This window comes from Aptenodytes patagonicus, chromosome 3 (assembly GCF_965638725.1).
Source record: "Aptenodytes patagonicus chromosome 3, bAptPat1.pri.cur, whole genome shotgun sequence".
NCBI lineage: Eukaryota > Metazoa > Chordata > Aves > Sphenisciformes > Spheniscidae > Aptenodytes > Aptenodytes patagonicus.
Window position 1 is genome coordinate 122,519,849 of NC_134951.1, and position 21,578 is coordinate 122,541,426.

General features: G+C 39.8%; 1 protein-coding gene across 1 annotated transcript in view; it reads right to left on the reverse strand.

The window, feature by feature from the left end:
- PPP3R1 (protein phosphatase 3 regulatory subunit B, alpha) overlaps window positions 1-19,816 on the reverse strand; it is a 40,982-nt gene extending 21,166 nt beyond the window's left edge. Inside the window, exon 1 of the mRNA XM_076335042.1 lies at window positions 19,611-19,816. Within this exon, the coding sequence (XP_076191157.1) occupies window positions 19,611-19,613 (3 nt within the window). The 5' untranslated portion in view covers window positions 19,614-19,816. The remainder of the gene's footprint in view (window positions 1-19,610) is intronic.
- Between the last annotated feature and the right edge of the window lie 1,762 nt (window positions 19,817-21,578).

Here is a 21,578-nt window from a genome sequence, read left to right on the forward strand (position 1 = left end):
TTGGGTTTGGTTTTGTTTTTGGGGTTTTTTTAATGGCCCTTGTTTAACAAGTTACTAGAGCTTTGGCTGTCGTAAGTTGGCACTGTATTCTTCATCAACGACCACCAGGCAAGTTGGCAAACTAAAAGGATGGTATTTGTTATCAAGGCTGCAAAAACTTTTGCATGCATAGAACATGCCACACAGACACATCCACAGTGATTTAAATGTTTGTTAAAATGAATTTCAGACAGAGCCCAGAGGCTTTAAGCCACTTTAATATTTGAATTGCTGAATTAACTAATGTTCAGAAAAATACGCAACATCTCACCTACTGTAATTTGTACATTTCATATGTAACTTACCAGAGCAATTAAAGCCTGAAAGAAGTTTACCAGAGCACAGATGAAAGACGTGCCCAAAGTTTCTGTAGACACCACAACAAATATGGCTTAAAACAAGACAAACAGGAATAAGGTTTGACTGGAAAAAAGCAGCAATAAACACACCTTCATCTACCCCACTAAGAAACAGTGTGAATATACTTTGCCTTTTTTAGTTAAATCTGATTAGAAAAAAACAAAACGCCCTCATCAAACAAACTACTCAATACAGAGAAGTTGTGTCTTAGCCCAAGAGGAGCCTCTGAATCAAGAAAAACATGTTACTGATTATCTTCCAGTATGTTTAACAGGAATATCTATTTGTACACTACAAAAGGAAACTTGTAAAGGAGATGTCATAGATAAGATTGCTAGGGAATTTGGCATTTGTGTTTGACTCAGAGTAATTAAGTCACCTTTTAGGCTTTTCATTGCAGCCACTAGAAGAAATCTACTTAAAATTGGGATATCACAACACAGTTATCCAAAAACAAGACTGGACTTAATTTAAGACTTGATAAGAGTGCAGACTGTCAAAATTTAGAAATTAACATTTAAAACAACTTGGTGACTTTTACATTGTTTTATGCAAAGCAACTAAGTACCTGCTTTGCATAAAAGTATTCCAGGCACAGGGAGTGCAACTCCCCCAAATACTAGCTCCTCGGAATTAGTAGCTCTCTAGCGCAAGACTTCTACTCAAATACCAAGAGAATAAATCTACCTCTGAGACTATGATCATACTAATGTTGAGTCAGATATTGCGATCAGAAGAATTAAGTGAAGCCAAGAAATCAGAGGGCATTAAATTAGAAGACATGTAGAAGGTCAAGCAACTTAAGAGCAGTGACAATTTCACTGTTGACCCCAAATTCTCAACCTAGTTTCCAAGATCATGACCCACAGAAGGAATTAAGGAAATACATAAAAATGCCTGACACCCGCCTCACATTCAGTAAGTTCCAAAGTTAAGTATCTTCTAGTGGTATGCTGTACTACCCTTCCCAATCTTACATTATTTTTCCAGGCCATCAACAAATCCATTCACTCTTCTGAGGGGCAGCCTAATTTCTTGCCCCTCTAATCCTGAAGCTAAGATAGTATGACAGCAGTTTAAGATGCAAGACTTCCAAGCTGAATCCAACTAAGATGACAATTTATTGAACCTTCACAATTACACAGTTTTCACAACCTCAGCTCTGCTTATGCCCTACTAATTTTTGTAACCAAAGCTGTGAAAGGGTCCTGCCACATATTTCATAGCCATCATCTTGTCTGTCCGGAAGTCCAACACAGCACCTGAAAGTTGGAAACCATCTCATTTCCCTTCTGGTATTTAGACTGTCAAATCTGGGCACTTTATTACCCTTTGGTGGGAACATTCAGTTGTCCACATGCGCAACTGAAGGAATTAAACAGGTTACAAATGAACAAGGAATTCTTACAGGGCATCCAGAAAAGCAAGGGATTACAGAAAAAAAGGAAGGAAAGAAAAGCCAAGAAGAAAAACATAGAAGCAGCAGTAGTGGTACCAGGTAAGTAGCACAGACCACAAGTGTGACAGGCATTCAGTGGGTACTTAAGAGTCATGCTCTCCTGCTCTCCTTCAAGTAAAACTTCCCATTAAAATCAATAATTTTTATTATTAACAATACTCCAACAGCTAGAATTGCCATCATATATTGAATTCACAGAATGACACAGGTCATGAAGAACACCATCTTTACCAAATAAATCTTGTAATGTTATGTTAGCAAAAGAATAAACAGTATTGTTATGGAAAAGTATCCACCATTTGTTCCTTTAATTCTTCAGTCAACCAGAAATAAGGTGCATATTACAGCAATGCATTACAGTATTTTCTCCTGGACCTTTGAACACAGGATACATCTACAGAAGCAAACTATGAAATTTATGTATTGACCTTAGGTCTTGGTATTTAGTTAGTACTTCCGATGAGCTGTTAAGAGTTCCCTAGGTATAGAGAGATAAGGAACGGATTCTACATCCACCAAGTTTTAGGATGAACCCCTAAATATTAAAAAAAAGAACCCACTTGAACTTGCTTTTAAGTTATTCCAAGTGTTTTGGGGACACATTTGCTTTCCCAACTATGACTGTTGGTCACTGGGAAAACCCATAAAGCATGAGGAAAAGAAGTTGCAGGAAGGCTATATATTCTAGTACAAGAGTTTATTTTATTTAGGAATTTCTCTACTGATTTTCAACTTCTCTCACTCAGCTACTATCCAATACTTGAAGCTTCTCATGTTGAAGACGCTAAACCAAACGTGTCCAATTAACAGAGAGAAACTGAAAACTGCTATCATCTAATTCTTGCACATTTTTCAACTCTAAATTTGCTAAGGGATTGCTACCGTGTTGTCCTCTACTTTTTATTCACATACACAAATATTATCCAAATGTCAATTCTACAAGAGTTGAAAAAACCAAGAAGCATGTTTTTAACAGCCCAGATAATGTAATAATTGAAGTGTCAAATGCTTTACAAGGTCTAATAATCTTTTCTCTTAAAAAAAAAAAATCTAAAAGACCTAGAGAAAATGGAGGAGTTTCATTCGGGATAAAAAAAAATCTTACAATTATATTTAGTTAACATGCTGCTGTCCAATCAATTTATGGTTTCCTTTGAAGAGGTGGAGGCATTTTCCATTTTCTGGCGGCCACAATTTTCAAGAGGATACAACTACCTAGCATGATACATCCACAACTCCTCAGCACCTCTGTTACAATTCCACCTAGCTGTTTAAGACCAATGACATAAGCCTGCCAACATACTCTTCCATTCCACCTTCATCTTTGGTTACAGTCTCCATTCTGGGACTACAGAATAAACTGTGCTCTCCCCTATACCTGCCGGTGAGCATAATAATTGTCCCTTGAAGCTACGGTAACGCTTTCAGTTACACTTCTCGGAAGGTTTACTAGAATTCTGATAAACCACTGAACTTGTATCAGTGCTCGATTTTTATGTATGATCTTAACTCAAAGGTGAAACTACAAAGGTACAAGGGACAGGTCTTACAGCTGCTGTTAATATTCTAACTCAGTATCTCACCTGAATGCTAATCAACAGCAAACATTAAGGAAGACTACAAGCATTTTGTAGTCAAAAAAAGGGCACTGCTGGAAAAAAAACCAAAAACACAGCTTGTTTTAACTTACCTTTGGAAGGAGAAGATTTAAAGTTTTAAATGTATTATCCCCAAAGTAGCCTAAATTTGTTAATCCTGCCTCCAAAGAAAACACTCTGTGACCTTCAGTACTGAAGGAACTCAAAAAAAGATTAATACCTAATTCTTGAACATGGCATTTAAATTGCAGACATCAAAGATAATGAACCAAGGCAAAGGGGATTGCCGGATTTGGGATTACAGTAGAGATCAGGTCAGGTTAAAGCTGTTACAGCATTCTGGCATTGTTCTTTGCAAGTATGCAGAATAAGTGTTACAATTCCCTTTGCCACATTTAAAAAAGAAAAAGTCTTACTACAAAAAACTTATTTTGGATACACTTATTCCATTTGTTCGTAACAAAAGAAGTGATGATTCTTTAGAAAATTCTTCCCTCTCGGATATACATCAGGTTCTACCACATTCCCTCTCAGGATGTACGATGCAAGAAAGACTGTACAAGTCTTAGGAAAAGCCTGCAGGTTACTCCTTAGTCACCATCTAATCCAGTCATGGCTCTGCTCAAGCTCTGTCAGTCATTTTAAGGGAAGCCACTTGTCCTCTGGCTGGCAGTCGGCCAGTCACTTCTGCTATGCTTTATTTAAATCCTCCACTGTCCACGGGTCTCCTCCAAAATCAGATATTAATGGTTTAAGGCATCACAGTCAAGTAGCTATTCTAGGATATCACAGGGAAGCCCTAAACCAATGAAGCAAGCCTGAAATTAGAGATAGCTACTGTTGCCAAAGCCTCTACCAGACAGGAAAACTAAAGGAATCAAGAGTATAATTATAAGAGGGTTCAGCCTTTAGCTTTAATATGCCCTTTTGCTTTATTAATATTAAAGGAAAGATAGAAATAAAACATATCTAGTCAAATAGAATAAAAACACTCATTTTAAATTTTAATGTTTTGAATTTGAAGCGTTCAGGACCAAAAAAGCAATCTGTAAAGTCTGTCCAGTTATAGCAAGGATTATATGATATATTCATATACATAAATGCCATTGCTTTTCCTATCTGAACTCTGCTGAAAGCTCTGCAATTGTGACACAAATCGAAACTTGCATAACCTTGAAGGTACAATAAAGTACTTGGTTTAACCACAGATCTATACATACACACAACACTGTATTTACTCATCTGCAGATAAACTAGAAGTGTCTTCAAGAAAAAAAATTGTCACCTAAGACAGAATGAGACATAAGGATCCAGTAGAAACAAAGAAAACAGTTTGTAAAACTACTTAAGAAGAAAGCATGATCACAGATGGAAAACAGTTTTACTGCAAAGTCCTTTTCCTGAATTTGGAGGAGAAAAGGAGCCACCAAGTCAGAGCATACAGTTAGCACTGACAATATCATTCACTAGATATGTGTCTATCACCAGAAGTTACCTTACACAAGCTTGATGTAGGCATAATAAAAACCTAAAGGATAACTGGATTGCTTTAAACTTAACTCCATTGTTGCATCTGTAATGTGTGAATATTAAAGTCTTCTGCTCTATTTAATGACCTCACTGACAAGAGTTTGCAATGTCAGGTAGACGTAATTAACAGTGCTAGAGACAAACATAGTGCAGTTTTTAAAACAAGGTGAGGCAGAGAAAAGATTGTGCCACATTTAGAAAACTAACAAATAAATCTCATAATTTGAAGAAAAGCCAAACCTCGTATGTACGAGAAACCAGAAATGCTCGTACAAAATAACAAGATCTCTCATTGCAAAAACTTGCATAAGCACTGCAATCTGCAAATAGAACTTGAGAGAAAAAGAGTCACAGGAAAAAAAGTGTTAACTTTATGAGCTAAGGTACGATTCTGTGCATGCTATTAGACAATTTCACTTTTGGCAGTTCCCAGCTACTACTCTTTAGAGGCAACAACCCAGTCTACTTACGCAATCACTACAGACCTGGCATTTTTAAAGCTTGCATCACTCTTGAAAGTTCTCAGAACCCTGTAATTTTAAGTGCATAAATGAATAATGAACTCTTCAAAAGCCAAGGAAAGTAGTTTCCCAGAAAGATTCTGAAGCAACTCAACCTTCAGCAGGGGAACAATAAAGTTCTGTCACCACTAAATGAAAGTAAGTTCTAATGCAATTAAGAGTTCACATTAGAAAGCCTTTGGGGTGAGACAGGTTGGTCCTCCATTGCTTCTGGAGAAGTCAAAGAATTTGCAAGACACTAATTTATTTGTTCCATTTATGTTAATATATTGGTTTCACCTACAAAACCTCTTACTAGGTTTACTACACAAGCCTCTTCACTAAAGTTTATTCAATTCCCTTAGCTAAAGAGAGCACAGCAGCCTTCCTTCCCAACTTTAAAGATAATTGCAATAACGTTGCCCAACCAATCCACTCCATGACTGTGCTGTCACATTGACAAAGACTATGCTAGTGAAAACAAAAACAAGACCATGCTGTCCAACCAGAAAATTTGTAATCCAAGTACAAAACAAGGTAGAAGATACAGAGAAGACTGCAAGGCAACAGATGTATCAATGACATTAAAAAAAAACCCACAACATAAATCTTTATGCATAACAAAAGTGGATTTGAAGAGGTTTAGAGAGCATTTCAAAGAAGGCAATTTTGTTTGTAAGTATATAGTGCAAAAGCTTATGATAACCAGTATGGGAGAAAGCATAAAACGTGACTGAAGATTATAACACATGACTAAGGTGTCACAGGATTATCAGAGTTAAGGGTCAACTTGTTAGTAACAAAGAAATGACAAGTAGGGCGTCAAACAGACCGCAAATTCCTTCAAAATCAATGACACACCTTACACTTGAGGGGATACTAAAGGGAAACAAAACCCAAAGCTTATCATGTTGATCTTGTTCTTAGGGACAGTAACGGATATAAATTGCATATCAGCCATTTATAGTCTTCTCTGATTTAATTATTTGATTAATAAAGAGGAACGTTTTCCCTTCACTGGTGAATATGAACATAGAAAATCCAAGCAACTGCAAACAGTAAATTGTGTACATCCTTGTGTGAAAGAACAACAACTTCAGATTTGGAAAAATAAAGTAACACAGAACAAAGGAAATAAATCTTCATTCTCAACATTAAGCCAAAGTATGCAAGTATCCCGGAGAACCTGGATGGACTATGAACAAAGTCACACAGTTTTCACTAGTAATTAACAGGTTATACTTAAGCTATTATTTAGCATCTTATAGTCTATCAAATGAAGAAACATGAAACTACCCAGAAGAGTCAGAACACCCATTCTACAGGTAAAATATTTACTAGGCAATTAAAGCTCTTTCAGCTTCTTCCTTTCTTCGCAACTATTTGGAGATAAAACAGTTTTTGTCCGAAGTACCTTCCCAGAAAACAGACAATGTTCAAAACTTCCACTCCAACACAAAGCAATAAAACAGTGGTCCAGCAAAACTGAGAATTAATCACTGGCTGACCTACATAGAAATAGGAACAGACAGTTACTTTACAAGAAGATATTAATTTGACCTAAAGCCACACTGAAATATAATTTGCTATATATAGATTATACTCTCATGAGGGTGCTTTCAATTACGCCAATTTAATTCTCAGCACTTCCAGGTACTATAAAGCCAAAAAGAACTAGGGAGCTTCAGCAAACAGCTCTCTAGAACAATCCCAGTAAAACCTCTGCCAAGTTAATTGGTAGTTCAATACCTCCCTCCAAAATTAACAGAAACAGTCAAAAAATTTTTTATATTCTCTATAACACTTCCAGTCAAGCACTTCTGCCACTAGATTGATGAGGGGTGTGAAAGGTAAGCTTTCTTTTCTCTGCCTTGTTTTTTAAACACGCTTTAGTATGCTGTGGAAATTACTATCACTTAAAGGTATAGTACCTGTTACCACGCTTGCGAATTTAAATTTATTTTTGGAGTAATTTTCCAAAAGCTAAAGGCAAGCGTTATCAACATCTGTAGAATCAGAAACGCTACCTCTTAAAAATATAATTTGTGACACTCCAAATACAAAAAAAGTGAATAAAACTGAGGGTGGCTCAGTCTTCTGAAGTTTCTGAACTTCCTGATTTTGCTTGTACCAAGAAAATCAGATATAACACTGAAAGCCCTAACTCTACAGGCACGAAGAAAACTGATAATCGTTAGATCAGTTTCACACTACTACTCCTCAGCAATGCTATGAGCATTAAAAAGGAGTAATAACACTTCTCTTTGCAGAGGGTTTTCCAAAAGCAGAGAAGGAGCTACAGTAGTCACAGAACCTCCAGTAGAGAAAACAAACCTCCTCCCTAACTTCTGCAAGAAATGGCTACAGGCCTGCTTATGACTGATCAGATGTATCTCACACACGTATTGGGCTGAGGCAAACATGAAAGATGAGAACCTAGCTGGAAACGAAACGGAGCATGTTATCCTCTGACAGCAACCGACAAATATATGTTGGGAACAAATACATGAATTTGTATCTGGTAAAGTTCCCTTGCCACAAACTGTTCAGCAACTTGTGCAAGCGAAGAATGGGAGATCGGTATCAGTTATAAAATAAATTTAAAAGGCTTCATTTTTTCAGGGGGTTTAGACAGCAGATTCACTGTACTACTGCAAGTGGTATTTGTAGAGGGGAAGAAAATAGCAAAGATACATTCTAGAAATGAAGAAATGAAGATAACATTATATTGCATCATATAACAGTATTATACTACTTACTGTAATAGACTATACTATGGTTGAATATAATTCCCTATTCACAAAAATAGGCTGGAAATACTCAAGAACAATGTGACCAGCGCATCTTTCTCTATCAACTGATTATCCTAAGTTTTTAGATTTTAACGGTGTATTCAGTAATGAGTTAACTGCACAGGTTAAGGCTTTGGGAACGGTTGCACCGATATTTTTAAATGGATCTTAGAAGGCCTGGAGGGAAAAGAAAGCTGATGCAGCTCTACAGCATACAACAGTCTACTAACAGTTGAAAAGAGTCAAGCATCCTTGAGCTGGGAAGTTTAAGTACCAATGAGTGAGGAATTGGTTAGATGGCCACATCCAGAGGGTAGTGGTCAACAGCTCAATGTCCAGATGGAGGTTGGTGACGAGGGGCGTCCCACAGGGGTCCGGATTGGGACCGGTACTGTTTAATATCTTCATCAATGACATACAACAGTGGGATCGAGTGCACCCTCAGCAAGTTTGCAGATGACACCAAGCTGAGTGGTGTGGTCGACACACCAGAGGGATGGGACGCCATCCAGAGGGACCTGGACAAGCTCGAGAAGCGGGCCTGTGGGAACCTCATGAGGTTTAACAAGGCCAAGTGCAAGGTCCTGCACCTGGGTCGGGGCAACCCCCGGTATCAAGACAGGCTGGGGGATGAAGGGACTGAGAGCAGCCCTGCCCAGAAGGACTTGGGGGTACTGGTGGATGAAAAGCTGGACATGAGCCAGCAATGGGCGCTCGCAGCCCAGAAGGCCAATCATATCCTGGGCTGCATCACAAGCAGCGTGGCCAGCAGGTCGAGGGAGGCGATTCTGCCCCTCTACTCTGCTCTGGTGAGACCCCACCTGGAGTACTGCCTCCAGCTCTGGAGCCCTCAGCATAAGAAAGACACGGACCTGTTGGAGCAGGTCCAGAAGAGGGCCACGAAAATGATCAGGGGGATGGAACACCTCTCCTGTGAAGAAAGGCTGAGAGAGTTGGGGTTGTTCAGCCTAGAGAAGAGAAGGCTTCGGGGAGACCTTATTGCAGCCTATATCAGTACTTAAACGGGGCTTATAAAAAAGATGGTGGCAGGGCCCGTTATGACAGGACAAGGGGGAATGGCTTTACACTAAAGGGGGGTAGATTTAGACTAGATATAAGGAAGAAATTTTTTATGCTGAGGGTGGTGAAGTACTGAACAGGTTGCCCTGAGAGGTGGTGGATGCCCCACCCCTGGAAACATTCAAGGTGAGGTTGGACGGGGCTCTGAATGACCTGATCTAGTTGAAGATGTCCCTGTCCACGGCAGGGGGGTTGGACTAGATGACCTTTAGAAGTCCCTTCCAACCCAAACTATTCTATGATTCTATGAATTCAGAGAATATTGCCAATTCGCATAGACTATGCCACAAGGACAAAGTTTCAGGAAAGTCACACAGGTCAGCATACAGTACTCGATCAAATGGTACAAGAGCACAGAAATAGGTTGCATAAATACATGCTGTCACCAGCCCTTCTTCCCATTTAAGAAACTTATAAACAGTTTAATACCACTCAGTGAGAAAAAGGGAAGTCTGAGTTTGACAAAAGGGAGATAAGAGTCTTATGGCTGGCCAGCAAGAAAAGAGAATCGAAACAGTACAGCAAAAAATATCACAAAGGAAAGTAGACAATTAATAAAATGTCATTCAGGATCTATCACAAAAGAGGCTGAGGAACACAGCAAAGAATTGTGTAAAGGACATGTATCTGAAAACAGAAAAGATAGTTCAAAAATGGGATTTGATTTCATGAACTGACAAGAACAGAAAACAGTCGAGGAGGCAAAGATGCAGAACTGGGCAAGATGTGCAAATCAAAGGAAGAAGCAGACTATGCTGAAGGGGAATCGTTGCATAGATACAGAATCTGCAAAATACAGATTGTGTTCCAGTATTCTTAGCCGTCTCTGATAGTTAACACTAATCTTAATACTTAGTTCTTTATTTCTTCAAAAGGAAAATAACTTCATCAGAACTTACAGCTGTCAGCTATTAAATTGAGGCATTTTAACAAGCTCTGGTTTAGTTTATGCCACTCAAGGACTCATGAAGAATTCAGTAAAGAATAAAGATGAGTCATATGGTTTGAAAGCAGGCCCTACCAACACTGTGATCCAACACAGAGGGATCAAAACCATTGTAATTAAAATATCAAGCATTTTACAAAACATTAAACAGGTCTTCAGGCATTACCAGCTTCCATTCTAACTGAGTACTTCAAATTTCCAGAACTCTAGAATTTCCAGCAAACTAGGAATTAATTTTCTGAAAAAGATGCACTGCGAATTTCTGAAGTCTTCCAATTACCATTATCATAGACTTCCCAATCAAAGGAAAGCAAAATGAAACATAGTAAAACACAGAAAAATACCACACTGCTTTCAATTAAGGTTTTCACTGCTATGGAATATTCCAAAATCTTGAAACAGCTTTCTTTATATGACCTGTGTCATGGAGAAAATACTGACTTTTTTTTAAATCATAACGCTGAGGTGACGTCTATTTGGGAGTTGGTTATATGAAGTAATATTCAAATGCAATTAAAAAGATAGAATATTTTAGGTTAAGTTCTTCAGGGCAGGAACTGACTTGTTTCTTGTATTTATGTACAGGAATGCAAATATTTAACATTCGGTAGCAAATAGAGACATCTAGCACTTTTGCTACAAGCTAATAAAAGGGTACTCAAAAGATTAAATTAGAATTCCAAACCAGTTTCAGTAGCTTATAAACAATCATGTGTCAAATGTTTGAAGAATTATCCAAAACCTCATTTACCTATAGATGTTAGCATGATTTTTGGTAAAGATTCATAGCACTTGCTACAGAAAAGATCCCTTCATCCTGTCAGAAATCAGAGCTTATTAATTGCTGTAACTAGCAATACAATTAAAAACAGCTGTCCCGCAGAGCTGTAAATTTCCATAAGTTGTAAATGTACATAAAAGCAAGCATAAAAGTACACACAAAGCAGCATTAGAAAAATTACTGCTATTTATAGGGTCCACAGGTCCCAAAATAAATCAAGCAGATACACCCCTGCAGAGCCCTCCAGTAATAATTACCAGTTGCTCTGGAGGCTTACAATCAAGAATCTAGTCATCCTAGTCCAAGGCACAGTACAAATTACCACATCCACCCCCGAAGACTCATTGACACAACTGTGCATGTATACACAATCTGCCCACAGAACCACAGGCTACCATCTTTCTGCTACTTCCCATCTTATCTCTTCATAGGCTACACTTCCAAAAATTTACTGCTTGCAAACCTTAAAGGCAGCATATAATATGTATACATTTGTATACCAGTCTGTAATATGAACTGCAAATCAAAGAACACTTCTAATTTTAAAAAAAGTGTTTTAACTGCTCTTTGTGAGATGCTGGATAACATGGACTGACTTCACAAAACATTTATGACACTGCACAGATGCTAAACAATACCTCTGAGAAAGAGGCCAAGATAAAACTATTGCTAAAAATCGCCCACACTCTCACTCAAACCAATTCTTCTGGAATCTTTAACTGCTCTGCCCCCCGCTATAGAACATTACAGTACTACTACATCATTACATACAATGCCTAGATCTTAAACCACCATCTTCTACTTCCCCTCAATTTTAGTCCCTTTTACTCACATGACTTTGTTTTCTCACCAAGAAAGGGAATTTGGCCACCTTCTAGCTCACCGTTCATTTTTTCAAGGCCTCTCAAAAGATAATTTTTTAGAATTGAACTCTGGCAAACTCAGCTACCCCAACACTGGAGTTGCACTCTAACATTCAAGACTACACAAGATTCAAACTTACTAACCTTTCATATTTTATAAATTACATTTGTCACTAATCTGGTTTTTCAATGCACTGTCTGAAATAAACTAACACCAGCGATACCCAATGCAAATGCTTTAATCTTATTACTAAAATAACCAAACTTAGTGTTTTGAATAAAATACTTTAGGAAAACTAACACGATTTTTATAAGAATCCCTGAAAAAGTTTAAGAATAAGTAGGGAACAGATATTTTACCAGATACCCCTAACCAAGAACAGTGATTAGTCAGCCAAGATAGTCTACTTAAGTCAAACATAAAAATCAAGTCTATTTATTCATATGACATTTTTTGTTATTGCTGTTTAGAAGTTCTCTTATTTATCATGATTTTTATTCTAGACTTGTTAGCAGATCTACATGCAATCAAGCTTTTATCTGTGAAATCTGTGAAGTGTTCCTTCAGTATTATCAACAAAATTGACCCATGACTGCTCAAATACCAAGGTGCTAAGCCTGTTAAGCAGTGGCTCAATACTAAAATAAACTTCCCCAAGGGAACATCATTACATACACAACATTGAAAAAGCCGTTCAGTCATCATGCCTACAAAGTACATGAGATATTCTCCTTCATAAGCTCAGGCCTAAAGTCATATCTGTGGTTTGTTTCAAAAAAACTCCTTTTAAAGGCCTCTCTGCTAGCCGTAGTATCATTGAGCAGAGGGAATTCAAGTGACTTCTTTCAACTTCAGTGATGCTATCCAGAACCTACATAGTCAGCAGTGACACAACAGTTGTTTTGTCTTATTACTACCTATTACAAAAAACCCAAAACACCCAATAAATGTACATAGAGGAGCTATTCACAGGGTAACAATGGAGAAGGGGTAGAAAAAGAGAGTACCGTAGCTGAGGTCTTCCTTCCCAAATTTTCCAGCTGCTTAAAATAAAGGGTAAAAAGCGTCCACATTTGTCACAAATATACCGGAGGAAGAATGGAAGTTCCACAGCATTTAAAGATGATCCTAAGGTTATATTCTTGTGAGAATCACAGCTGAATACTCTTTTCCAGTAGCTGGGTTTCTTCCCAGAAATGTAGTAATCCTGGCTTCCTATCTGTTACCCCAGCCCTCCCTCTCCTGCCCCTCCCCAAAGTCTGACTGAAGTTCTTTAACAAATGTCTTACTACATTTTTTAATTCCTACTTTACCTAACTTAGACAATGATATACAGTGTTTCTGAACTTCAAGCTCACTGCATAAGCTTTTTACAATAGGCACAGTATTGGTTTACTGGGGGAGTTCCGGTTCTTTGCCTAACAGTTTGCTTAAAAATGTCCATCAACACAGACTTCACAAATATTCACCTGAATGTATTAACTGGCACAACCTGTTTACAGCTTGGAAGCCAAGATTTTTATTGGCAGTTCATGAGCAATGCTGTCCTTTAATCCAAAGCATTTAAAGGGTTTCTGAGACTTCTTTAACACAGTTAAAAGATTATTATTTATATCACTAGGGATTCTTCCTTATTTGTGGAACAGAGTATCAATAGCAGGGCCAATTCACTGTCAAGTTACAAGCAAGTCAGACAGTCTCCAGCCTGTTTTGCACCATCCACATAGTTTTCCCAAGCAGTTAAAGTAACAATGTGCTTGTGGCTGTGCTATGTACAATCTAAAAGCGACATATAAACATCTTAATGGTCTTTCTGTATGTGGAAAAGGCCTAATAAAGTATAGTTACCAAATTAAAATTTTCAAGTTACACATTTAGAAAACTACATAAAATCTCAAGATTAAATTTTCCTATTTAAAAGAACCGTCACTCCAAAAGTTACTTCACTTGAAAGATGTAGGTTTTATTGTTAGACACACCTGAAACTTTTTTTTAAAAAAAACCTCTTCACAGACTTTTGCCATTCAAATTATACAGAACAGACCTGAACAGGAAGACAAGCCATAGTTTAAGTTTAACCCTGGTTAAACATATCTCGATATTCAATATTACTAAGGAAATATAGTATTTCAAATGGTGACCAAAATAATCTAGCTACATCATACGTCAAGCAGAATATATTGCTTCTAGTCCTGTACTTAAATCACTACAAAATCATTAATTTCAAGTCATTTAAGCTCCCTGATCATTGATCCAGGGAAACAGCAGTGAAAACATTCCCAAAATACTTGAATTGGTATACTGAAAGATCTGTCTATTCCAGATTAAAAGACGTTGGTCCATATCCAAGACTGTCCCACTTCATTCAGCACATTAAGGCAATCTTTGTAGCAGATCTTTCTCAAACTGCTGGTGTCAAGATTACTTTAGGCCACTGAATAGCTTTTATGGGACATAGAAGGCCCACTTCCATGTCTAATCTCTAGAAGTCACTGTAAGTGGCTAACACAATGCTACAAAGATGTTGAAAGAAGGTAGTATATTACCAAGCTTTCAACCACTGCACACCATCACATGCCTTAAGTCAAACGGACAGAGTACAGTAAGTTTTCTGGTGGCTGCATTCTAACTCCAATAATTCATCAGCCCAAAGACCTCAAAATTCGTAGCAGTTAATTTGATTTAGACTTCTTATTTATTTTCCGAGCTGCAAACACATTATCCATTTCCAACATCACATACTAATGTTAACTTCTAAACAATAAAAAGGGCCTTGGATAAGTTATTACCCTACCATAACCTCAGCATTTTTCACTTGTAGAACAAGGACAATATTTACCAGCTTCACAAGAGCACAGCAAGATAGGCTCTTACGGTCTTTGGGAAAGAAAGAACATGTTTAAGTAATTTATATAATCAAGTCAGCCAATAAAACTCTTACAGTTTCCAGGAGTTCCAACATTTTTTCTGTTTTAATTAACGGGGCACGCAAGTAAAACAAGACACTTATTTTTTACAATATCCTGCTCAGAAGGTTCCAACTGCACAACCTTTAAGCATAAGCACTTTTCACTCCTCCCTTTTGATGTAGATCCATGCCTTTCATCATTCCTTCCCCACCACTTCAATCTTTACTCCCCCATCCTTGCAGTGCTCACTCCTCCAGAAGCAGAGGAGTTTGATCATGACAAGGACATCACACAGTAGCACCTTCCCTATTTCTGTTGATGATTCTGGCAAAGAACTAGCATGTAGTAAGTATGGGAACAGCCAGCCCCCTTTGCCCCTATGGTCTTTCTGTAGGGAACACACAGGAATAAACAAGCTTAGGAAAAGAGAAAAACATATAGGCCAGAAGAAGCATGAAAAATAGGGAAATGTGTCACTAAATGAATTGGCTGCTAATCAACAAAGAACAGTGCAGTGTAATCTTTCTCCCGATTAGAAATTCGCAAGTGATACTACCCAGAACAGGGAGAACAGGCTTGGGAGGAAAGAGGAGGGGCAAGGAAATCAAGAGCAAATTGCTTTCAAGAAGTCACATATTAGCTCAAATTACGAAAAAGTAATGAACATAATTTTTGGTCACCATTTCATATAACTAAACCAAAGTCTTAACAGTTTCATGCTCAACTACCATTCAGACTTACAAAATTTTAGGAGGATACAATTTTAACAAAATTCAGCTAAACACAGGCAGTAAAAAAGGGGAGGGAAAGCAAAAGAATTCTTTTACTAGCAGGGAAATCAAAGAAATGTTGAAAAATCTTATGCAAGTGTAATTTATGAATTACAATAGAACACTATTAAGCATACCTACAATTAAAAAAAAAGCTATTCCTTCTGCAACACTGCCAGGTAAGCACTGATTCAACACCCAGCTGCAAGAAAGCAACAAGACCTTCATTGCTACATTCATTTCTTCTTGAAAGTATGTACTATGTCAATCAAAAACTGGTAATTTTCTTATAGAAGCCTGGCTACACCTTAACAACTTTCTGTATGTCTTTCTGACATACAAAAATGAGGGAAATGAGGAGGCAGAAGCAGACCAAGAAATGGTTTGGCACTAAAATATGCATTTCTGCCTCATTTGTTTCCCCAGAAATACCAGAATTACTGAAGCCTCCTTTTCTGGCACTGAGTGACAGAAGATAGTCCCATCTCCTTTAAAATATGAATAAAAAACCCAATTTAGATGTTATTAATCTCACTGCCTTAAAGCTTCCCTTTTAGTGCTAAGTCGGATGCCTTAGAAGATGAATATTCTGGAGTTCCTGAGGCATGCCCACCACAAACCATTTTCCCTTAAACTACTCAATTTTCATTCCTCCCTATTGTTAAATTAATAGTTTAACCATATAAAGACAGAATTCTACTGCAGAAATAGTGAAAAAATATAATTACTTTTAAAAAGTCTCTTTCCTCCTCCATCAACAGGATCTGTCTTCCTTTGTAGATCACAGAGTTAAGTAAACTTGCGTATTCAAATTGGCCTCTAAACTATGCCTCTGAAAATTACTTCCAAACTAAAATCTTTTATTAAACAAACTGGCTTAAATAAGCCTGCCAAATACTGCTTAAGACCTGCACATGAGCTTCACAGTTTGAATCCTAGACCAGTTATTCCACCTGTGGCAGAAGACCACCAGTAGGCTGTAAGACATAGGACAGACCACGCGAGTGCCTCTCAGTTCCTGCCACCTGTTACAAAACTCAACTGACTATTCAGATGTCTGTAATGATAGCAGTGAAATTATGATTTGGTAATGGAAGAACTAGTTTTTTCTTCAGCTAAGAAGAAACTTATTTCATACCCTCCCTGCTAAATAGTAAACAATGATTCAAGATGGTCTTCTGGGGTTTGTTTTATTGCAAAAAAATGTTTTGGTGGTTCTCGGCTTCAGTAATTTAGAAACACTTAGATCAGCTTCAGCTGGAGAAAATGCACCAGAAGCACCACTACTCAAGTAAAGTGAGTCAAAACAACTGAATAGAGTCTAGCCAAGAAGATGGGTGCACTACGTAACATGGTTTGGGTGACTCCTGTGGAATTCTGTGTCTTCTGTCCTACAACTATAAAGCTCAAGAGCTGGATACGAACCAGAATGCAGACCATCCCAAGAAAACAGAATTTATCTATCCAAAACCAAGATTGTTTAACAGCATCTACCTGTGCTATTTACCTTTTCCTAGAAAATACCACTCATAAGAAAAACTTGCTAAGTCAACTCTGACAGAAATAGCATATCAACATTACTTCAAGCATTATGTAACCGACTCATCATCTTATGTTCTGCCCGATAGATTATTTTAGAACTGGATATACCAAAACATCCAGAGCTACATTCTTTGACTCACTAGATGTTTATGTTTTATCTTAAGCTACTGACTATGAACACAACAATACATTCACCTCTTTCTTCACTATAACTGTCAGCTCTCTGGTCCTGTAAGAACACAAAAGAAATGTTACCCAAACTGTGAAAAAGAATTGCTCTATTCTAATAAAGTAAAGGTTGAAACAAGGTCTACTCTACTTCTTCATTAAAAGCGAACTTTCAGTGAAAACATCCACAGGGTAGTGACAGTAAAAAGAATGGCAACTTAAATGAAATTTTTTTTTTTAAATGTTTATCAGCTATTTAGTTTTAGCTTGGTTTTCAGACTACAAGGCACCTTGTTAGGTGTTATCAGAACCAGTGTACCGATACAGCTACAGTGAAAACTCTCCTGGTGGTGTTACTGCTTATGTGAGCAAACAAACACCTTTACTGGCAGAGATAATATCCAGCACACCTTTTTTTCCCAGCATCTGCATTTACACATTGCAATTGATCATACACAAATACTGTTCAAGAAGTCACAAAGTAATAATCAACATGATTATACCATTAAAAGATGCTAGGACAGCTTTAGTTACAACAGAATGGAGGAAAAAAAATAAAGTTAATCATACATGAAAGTTATGTTTATTACAGGTCACTCACACACACACGGGCATCATGGTTAAATAACATTTTCTTTCCTTTTATGCATGTTAGCATACCTCATCAGGCAAGTCTTTGAGAACAAAATTTTCACATAAGACCCAACTAATGACAGTATGAGCTCAACTGTTGTGTGGAAGATGATCACTGTTCATCTATATATTCACAGCAATTAGCAGTATTGCAACCATAGCGTAATTTCTAATCATAACTTTTTTCAAGTCCCGACTTCATTAATACCTTGTTCTCAAAATATGAGCCTTCTTTTCTCATAGTCTTAATGCACTCCAAGACTGCGTGAAGGCATTCAGCAAACACATTGGTTTAGTCCCCAATTGAAACCAAACCTTTACACATTTCAAAATATTTCTCCAAATGCACATCTAACAGACATTAAAGTGTACACACAAAGACAGCCTGAGCACGGTGCATCAGTTTCTGCTACAACTTTATTTTTTAAAAGAAAGTCTGCAATCCCCTGCTTAAAAACAAAAGGAAACCCATTTTTGGCTCCCAGGCCCTGTGAGATCTAATGTGAAATGTGATAAACACCTGGCCTTGCTCTTAAAGGGTTAAGAACGAAAAAGTTTAAGCCACTTATATTTCTCCAGCTGTAAAACCAAAATATTGCCAGAGTCCTCCTGCAGCCAGGGTACTGGATAATTTAGGCTAAAATAAATGTTTATTAAAAAAGGGCGTTGATTTCTTGGCAGCGGTGAAAAGCAGGAGACACCCCTAGTGTCGACGTAAAATACTACAGGACTCCATACTGTATCTCTGGGTTAATTTTACGGCAGTAAAAGGGAAATTTAAATCGCCATGATTTAAAAAACAGAGCAACTCAAATACACACACCTGGACATACCTTCTTCCTGCAGTCTCAAAACCCACATACCTATCATATCTGAAGTGTCAGCTTTCTAAACCCGGACCAATTAAAGTATACATTATCCGGCCTGTCTCCCCGCCATGGGCTACGTGCATTATAGCTTTCCGGTCTGCACATGAACAGAAAAACGCTGCTGCACCAAGGGCGGGGGGGGGGGGGGGGAACCCTATTGAGATTGCAAAACAACCCCCACAAGACATCGCTACCAAAATGCCGGGCTTGCTTAGGGCGCTGCTGATACATCTGGAAAACAGATGAAGCGCAGGCCGGGGAACACGAACCCCCCGACTGAGGGAAAGGGGGGCGGGGGAGCGCGTTTGGGGGCGGGGGTGAGGTGAGGGGGTGCCGGAGAGCGAGGCGGGGGGGAGAAAGGGAAGGGCCGAGCCCGATGAGTGCTGCCGAGGCGGGGGGGGGGGGGGGGGAGGCGGCAGAGGGAGTAGGCGGGGAGGCAGCGGGGCGCACGGGGGCGAGGCGGCGGCCGTGGGCGGCGGAGGGGAAGCGGGGGGACGTGCCTGCCCCCAGAGAGAGGCGCAGGGCGGCCACAGCGGCGGCCCGGAGGGAGGGAGGGAGGGAGGGGGAAGCCCAGCGAGGCGCTCGCCCGCGGGAGGACGTGGACGGCTCGGGGGCGGGAGGCGGAGGAGACGGGTCAGAGGCAGGGCAGCAGCAGCGAGGCGGAGCGGCGGTCGGGCCGCGGAGCCATCGCCTCGCCCCCCACCCCCGCGGCCCGGCCTGGAATATTCCGGCGGGGCGGGAGCGAGGGACTCTGCGGGGAGGATCCTCACCATGGCGGCGGGTGGGCGTCAGGCGTCTCCCCCGCAGCTGAATGCACCGAGCCCCGGCCTCGCTGTGCGTGTTCGGCGTCGCCGCCGGGCCCACCACTGCTGCCGGCTCCGGCTCCCCTCACTGCGGCAGTGGCTCGCGCTGACCCGCAACGGCGCACAGGGAGCGAAGGAGGGGGCGCGAGCGGCGGTAACGCTCGGCAGCGGGGGCGGAGCCTCCCACATCCGGGCACCCGCCGCGCGGAGCCCCGCCCCCCCGCGAGGGGGCGGGGCCCGGCCGTGACGTCAGCCGGCGAGGCGGGGGAGGGAGGGGGGAGGAGGGGAGTACAAAATGGCGGCCGGGAGAGGGTGGGAGGGGATGTGGGGGTGCAGGTAGGCGGGAGCGATTGTGATCGCTCTACTGGGTTCCCTAAGAGTAAGGGGGGAGGGCGGGCTTTGGGAACGTTGGGATGTGGGAGTCTCGGCTGAGGGGCTGTTTTGCTGCTAGGAGGTCTGTTTTGCAAGGCCTTGGATGTTACATGTTACCATGGGATAGGCTTGTCCCTGCTCCTTTAGGCCTCTGCCCAGGGAAAGGTTCCCTCAGGTGCTGTGGGGACTGTCGGAGCTGCTGGTTGTCCTTGTTCTCCTACACACCCTCTGCTGAGGCTGGTCCTCTCAGCCACTTCATAGGCTGTGCTGCTGGAGCACTTGCTGCTCTAGCTTCCTTCCTTGATCCTTGTGTTACTACTGCTCTCTGTAAAAGGAAGAAAAAAAACAAAACTCCAGGCAGGGAGAAAGCTCAGCACAGGTGGGCCTTTGGAAATGTGGCTCTGAGTGGTGCCTGCTCTCTTTTTGTTCTGGCTGTTAACTTTCCTCAGGTTTTTAATGTTCTATTGCAAGAGGCTATTCAGGCTGGAAGGTGCTCAGTACTTAACAGATTTTAGGGTACTGTGTTTCAGTAGTGTTAATTATACAAAACGAAAGGAATTGTGCTGTGATGAGATAATTCTTAAAAGTGTTTACATGTATGTTTGTGGTTTCATGCCAGTAGTTAATGCTTTGTACCCTGGATAGTTTACAAACTAAAATGACTGATGCAGCTGAATGCAAACTAAGATGAAAGATGTAGTCTTAGTAACCCCTTTGAGGCAAGATTTAGGGCAATCAGCTGCTTGCATAAGTAAGGCTGACCCTCAGGGAGTGATCTCTATATATTATAAAGTTTTAAGTAGGCCAGATGACACCTTTAAAAACCTCTGTAAAGGGTAAAGTAAAATAGTGAGTAAAGATGGGTTGATGTCACATTCCCTTTGCTGTTTTTGCCCTTTGTTCTGTGCTCACTCTGCCGAATGTGTTTATTTTGGAGCACTATGACACAGTGCATAACACTGTGACAAATGAAGTGGTGATGTGAAAATAATAATTACATATAAAATATTGTTGTATTAATACTGCCAGAGAGAAGATTCAATACTATGTTGATGTTGTTTTTCAGGCATCTGTGATTTGGCTCACAATAGCTAGACACTTTGCCAGGGAAATGCAAATCAATCCTACCAAGTTCAAGGTGAATGGCAACCTAATTTGTGGGGGAAAGGAAGACTGGAGTATTCCTTTAAAACTGGGTTAATTTTTTAGGACTGTAGCTGAGCATGAGCCTTCCAGTGTAAAATGGTAACTTCTTCTCCCTTTATCTCCTTCTGGAAAAGGAACTGCCTCATCACTGTTGCCTTGTTTGTGGGAGTCTGAGCTGGTCTAAGGCTAGCAAAGGTTACGTTAAGAGTTCCTGGAGAAACCTGGAATCTTGAAATCAAATGCTGGTGTGCAAATGCAAAGAGGAATGGGGAATCTCCTATACAGAAGCCTGCTTAGGAAACTAGATAAATAAAGGGTGACCGTGAAGTTCAAGAACATATTAGAAGTTCTCATCTAAAAGATTGAAGCAAAGCACAGCAATAAATGTGCAGTTCTTAGAAATTGTTAAGGACTGAT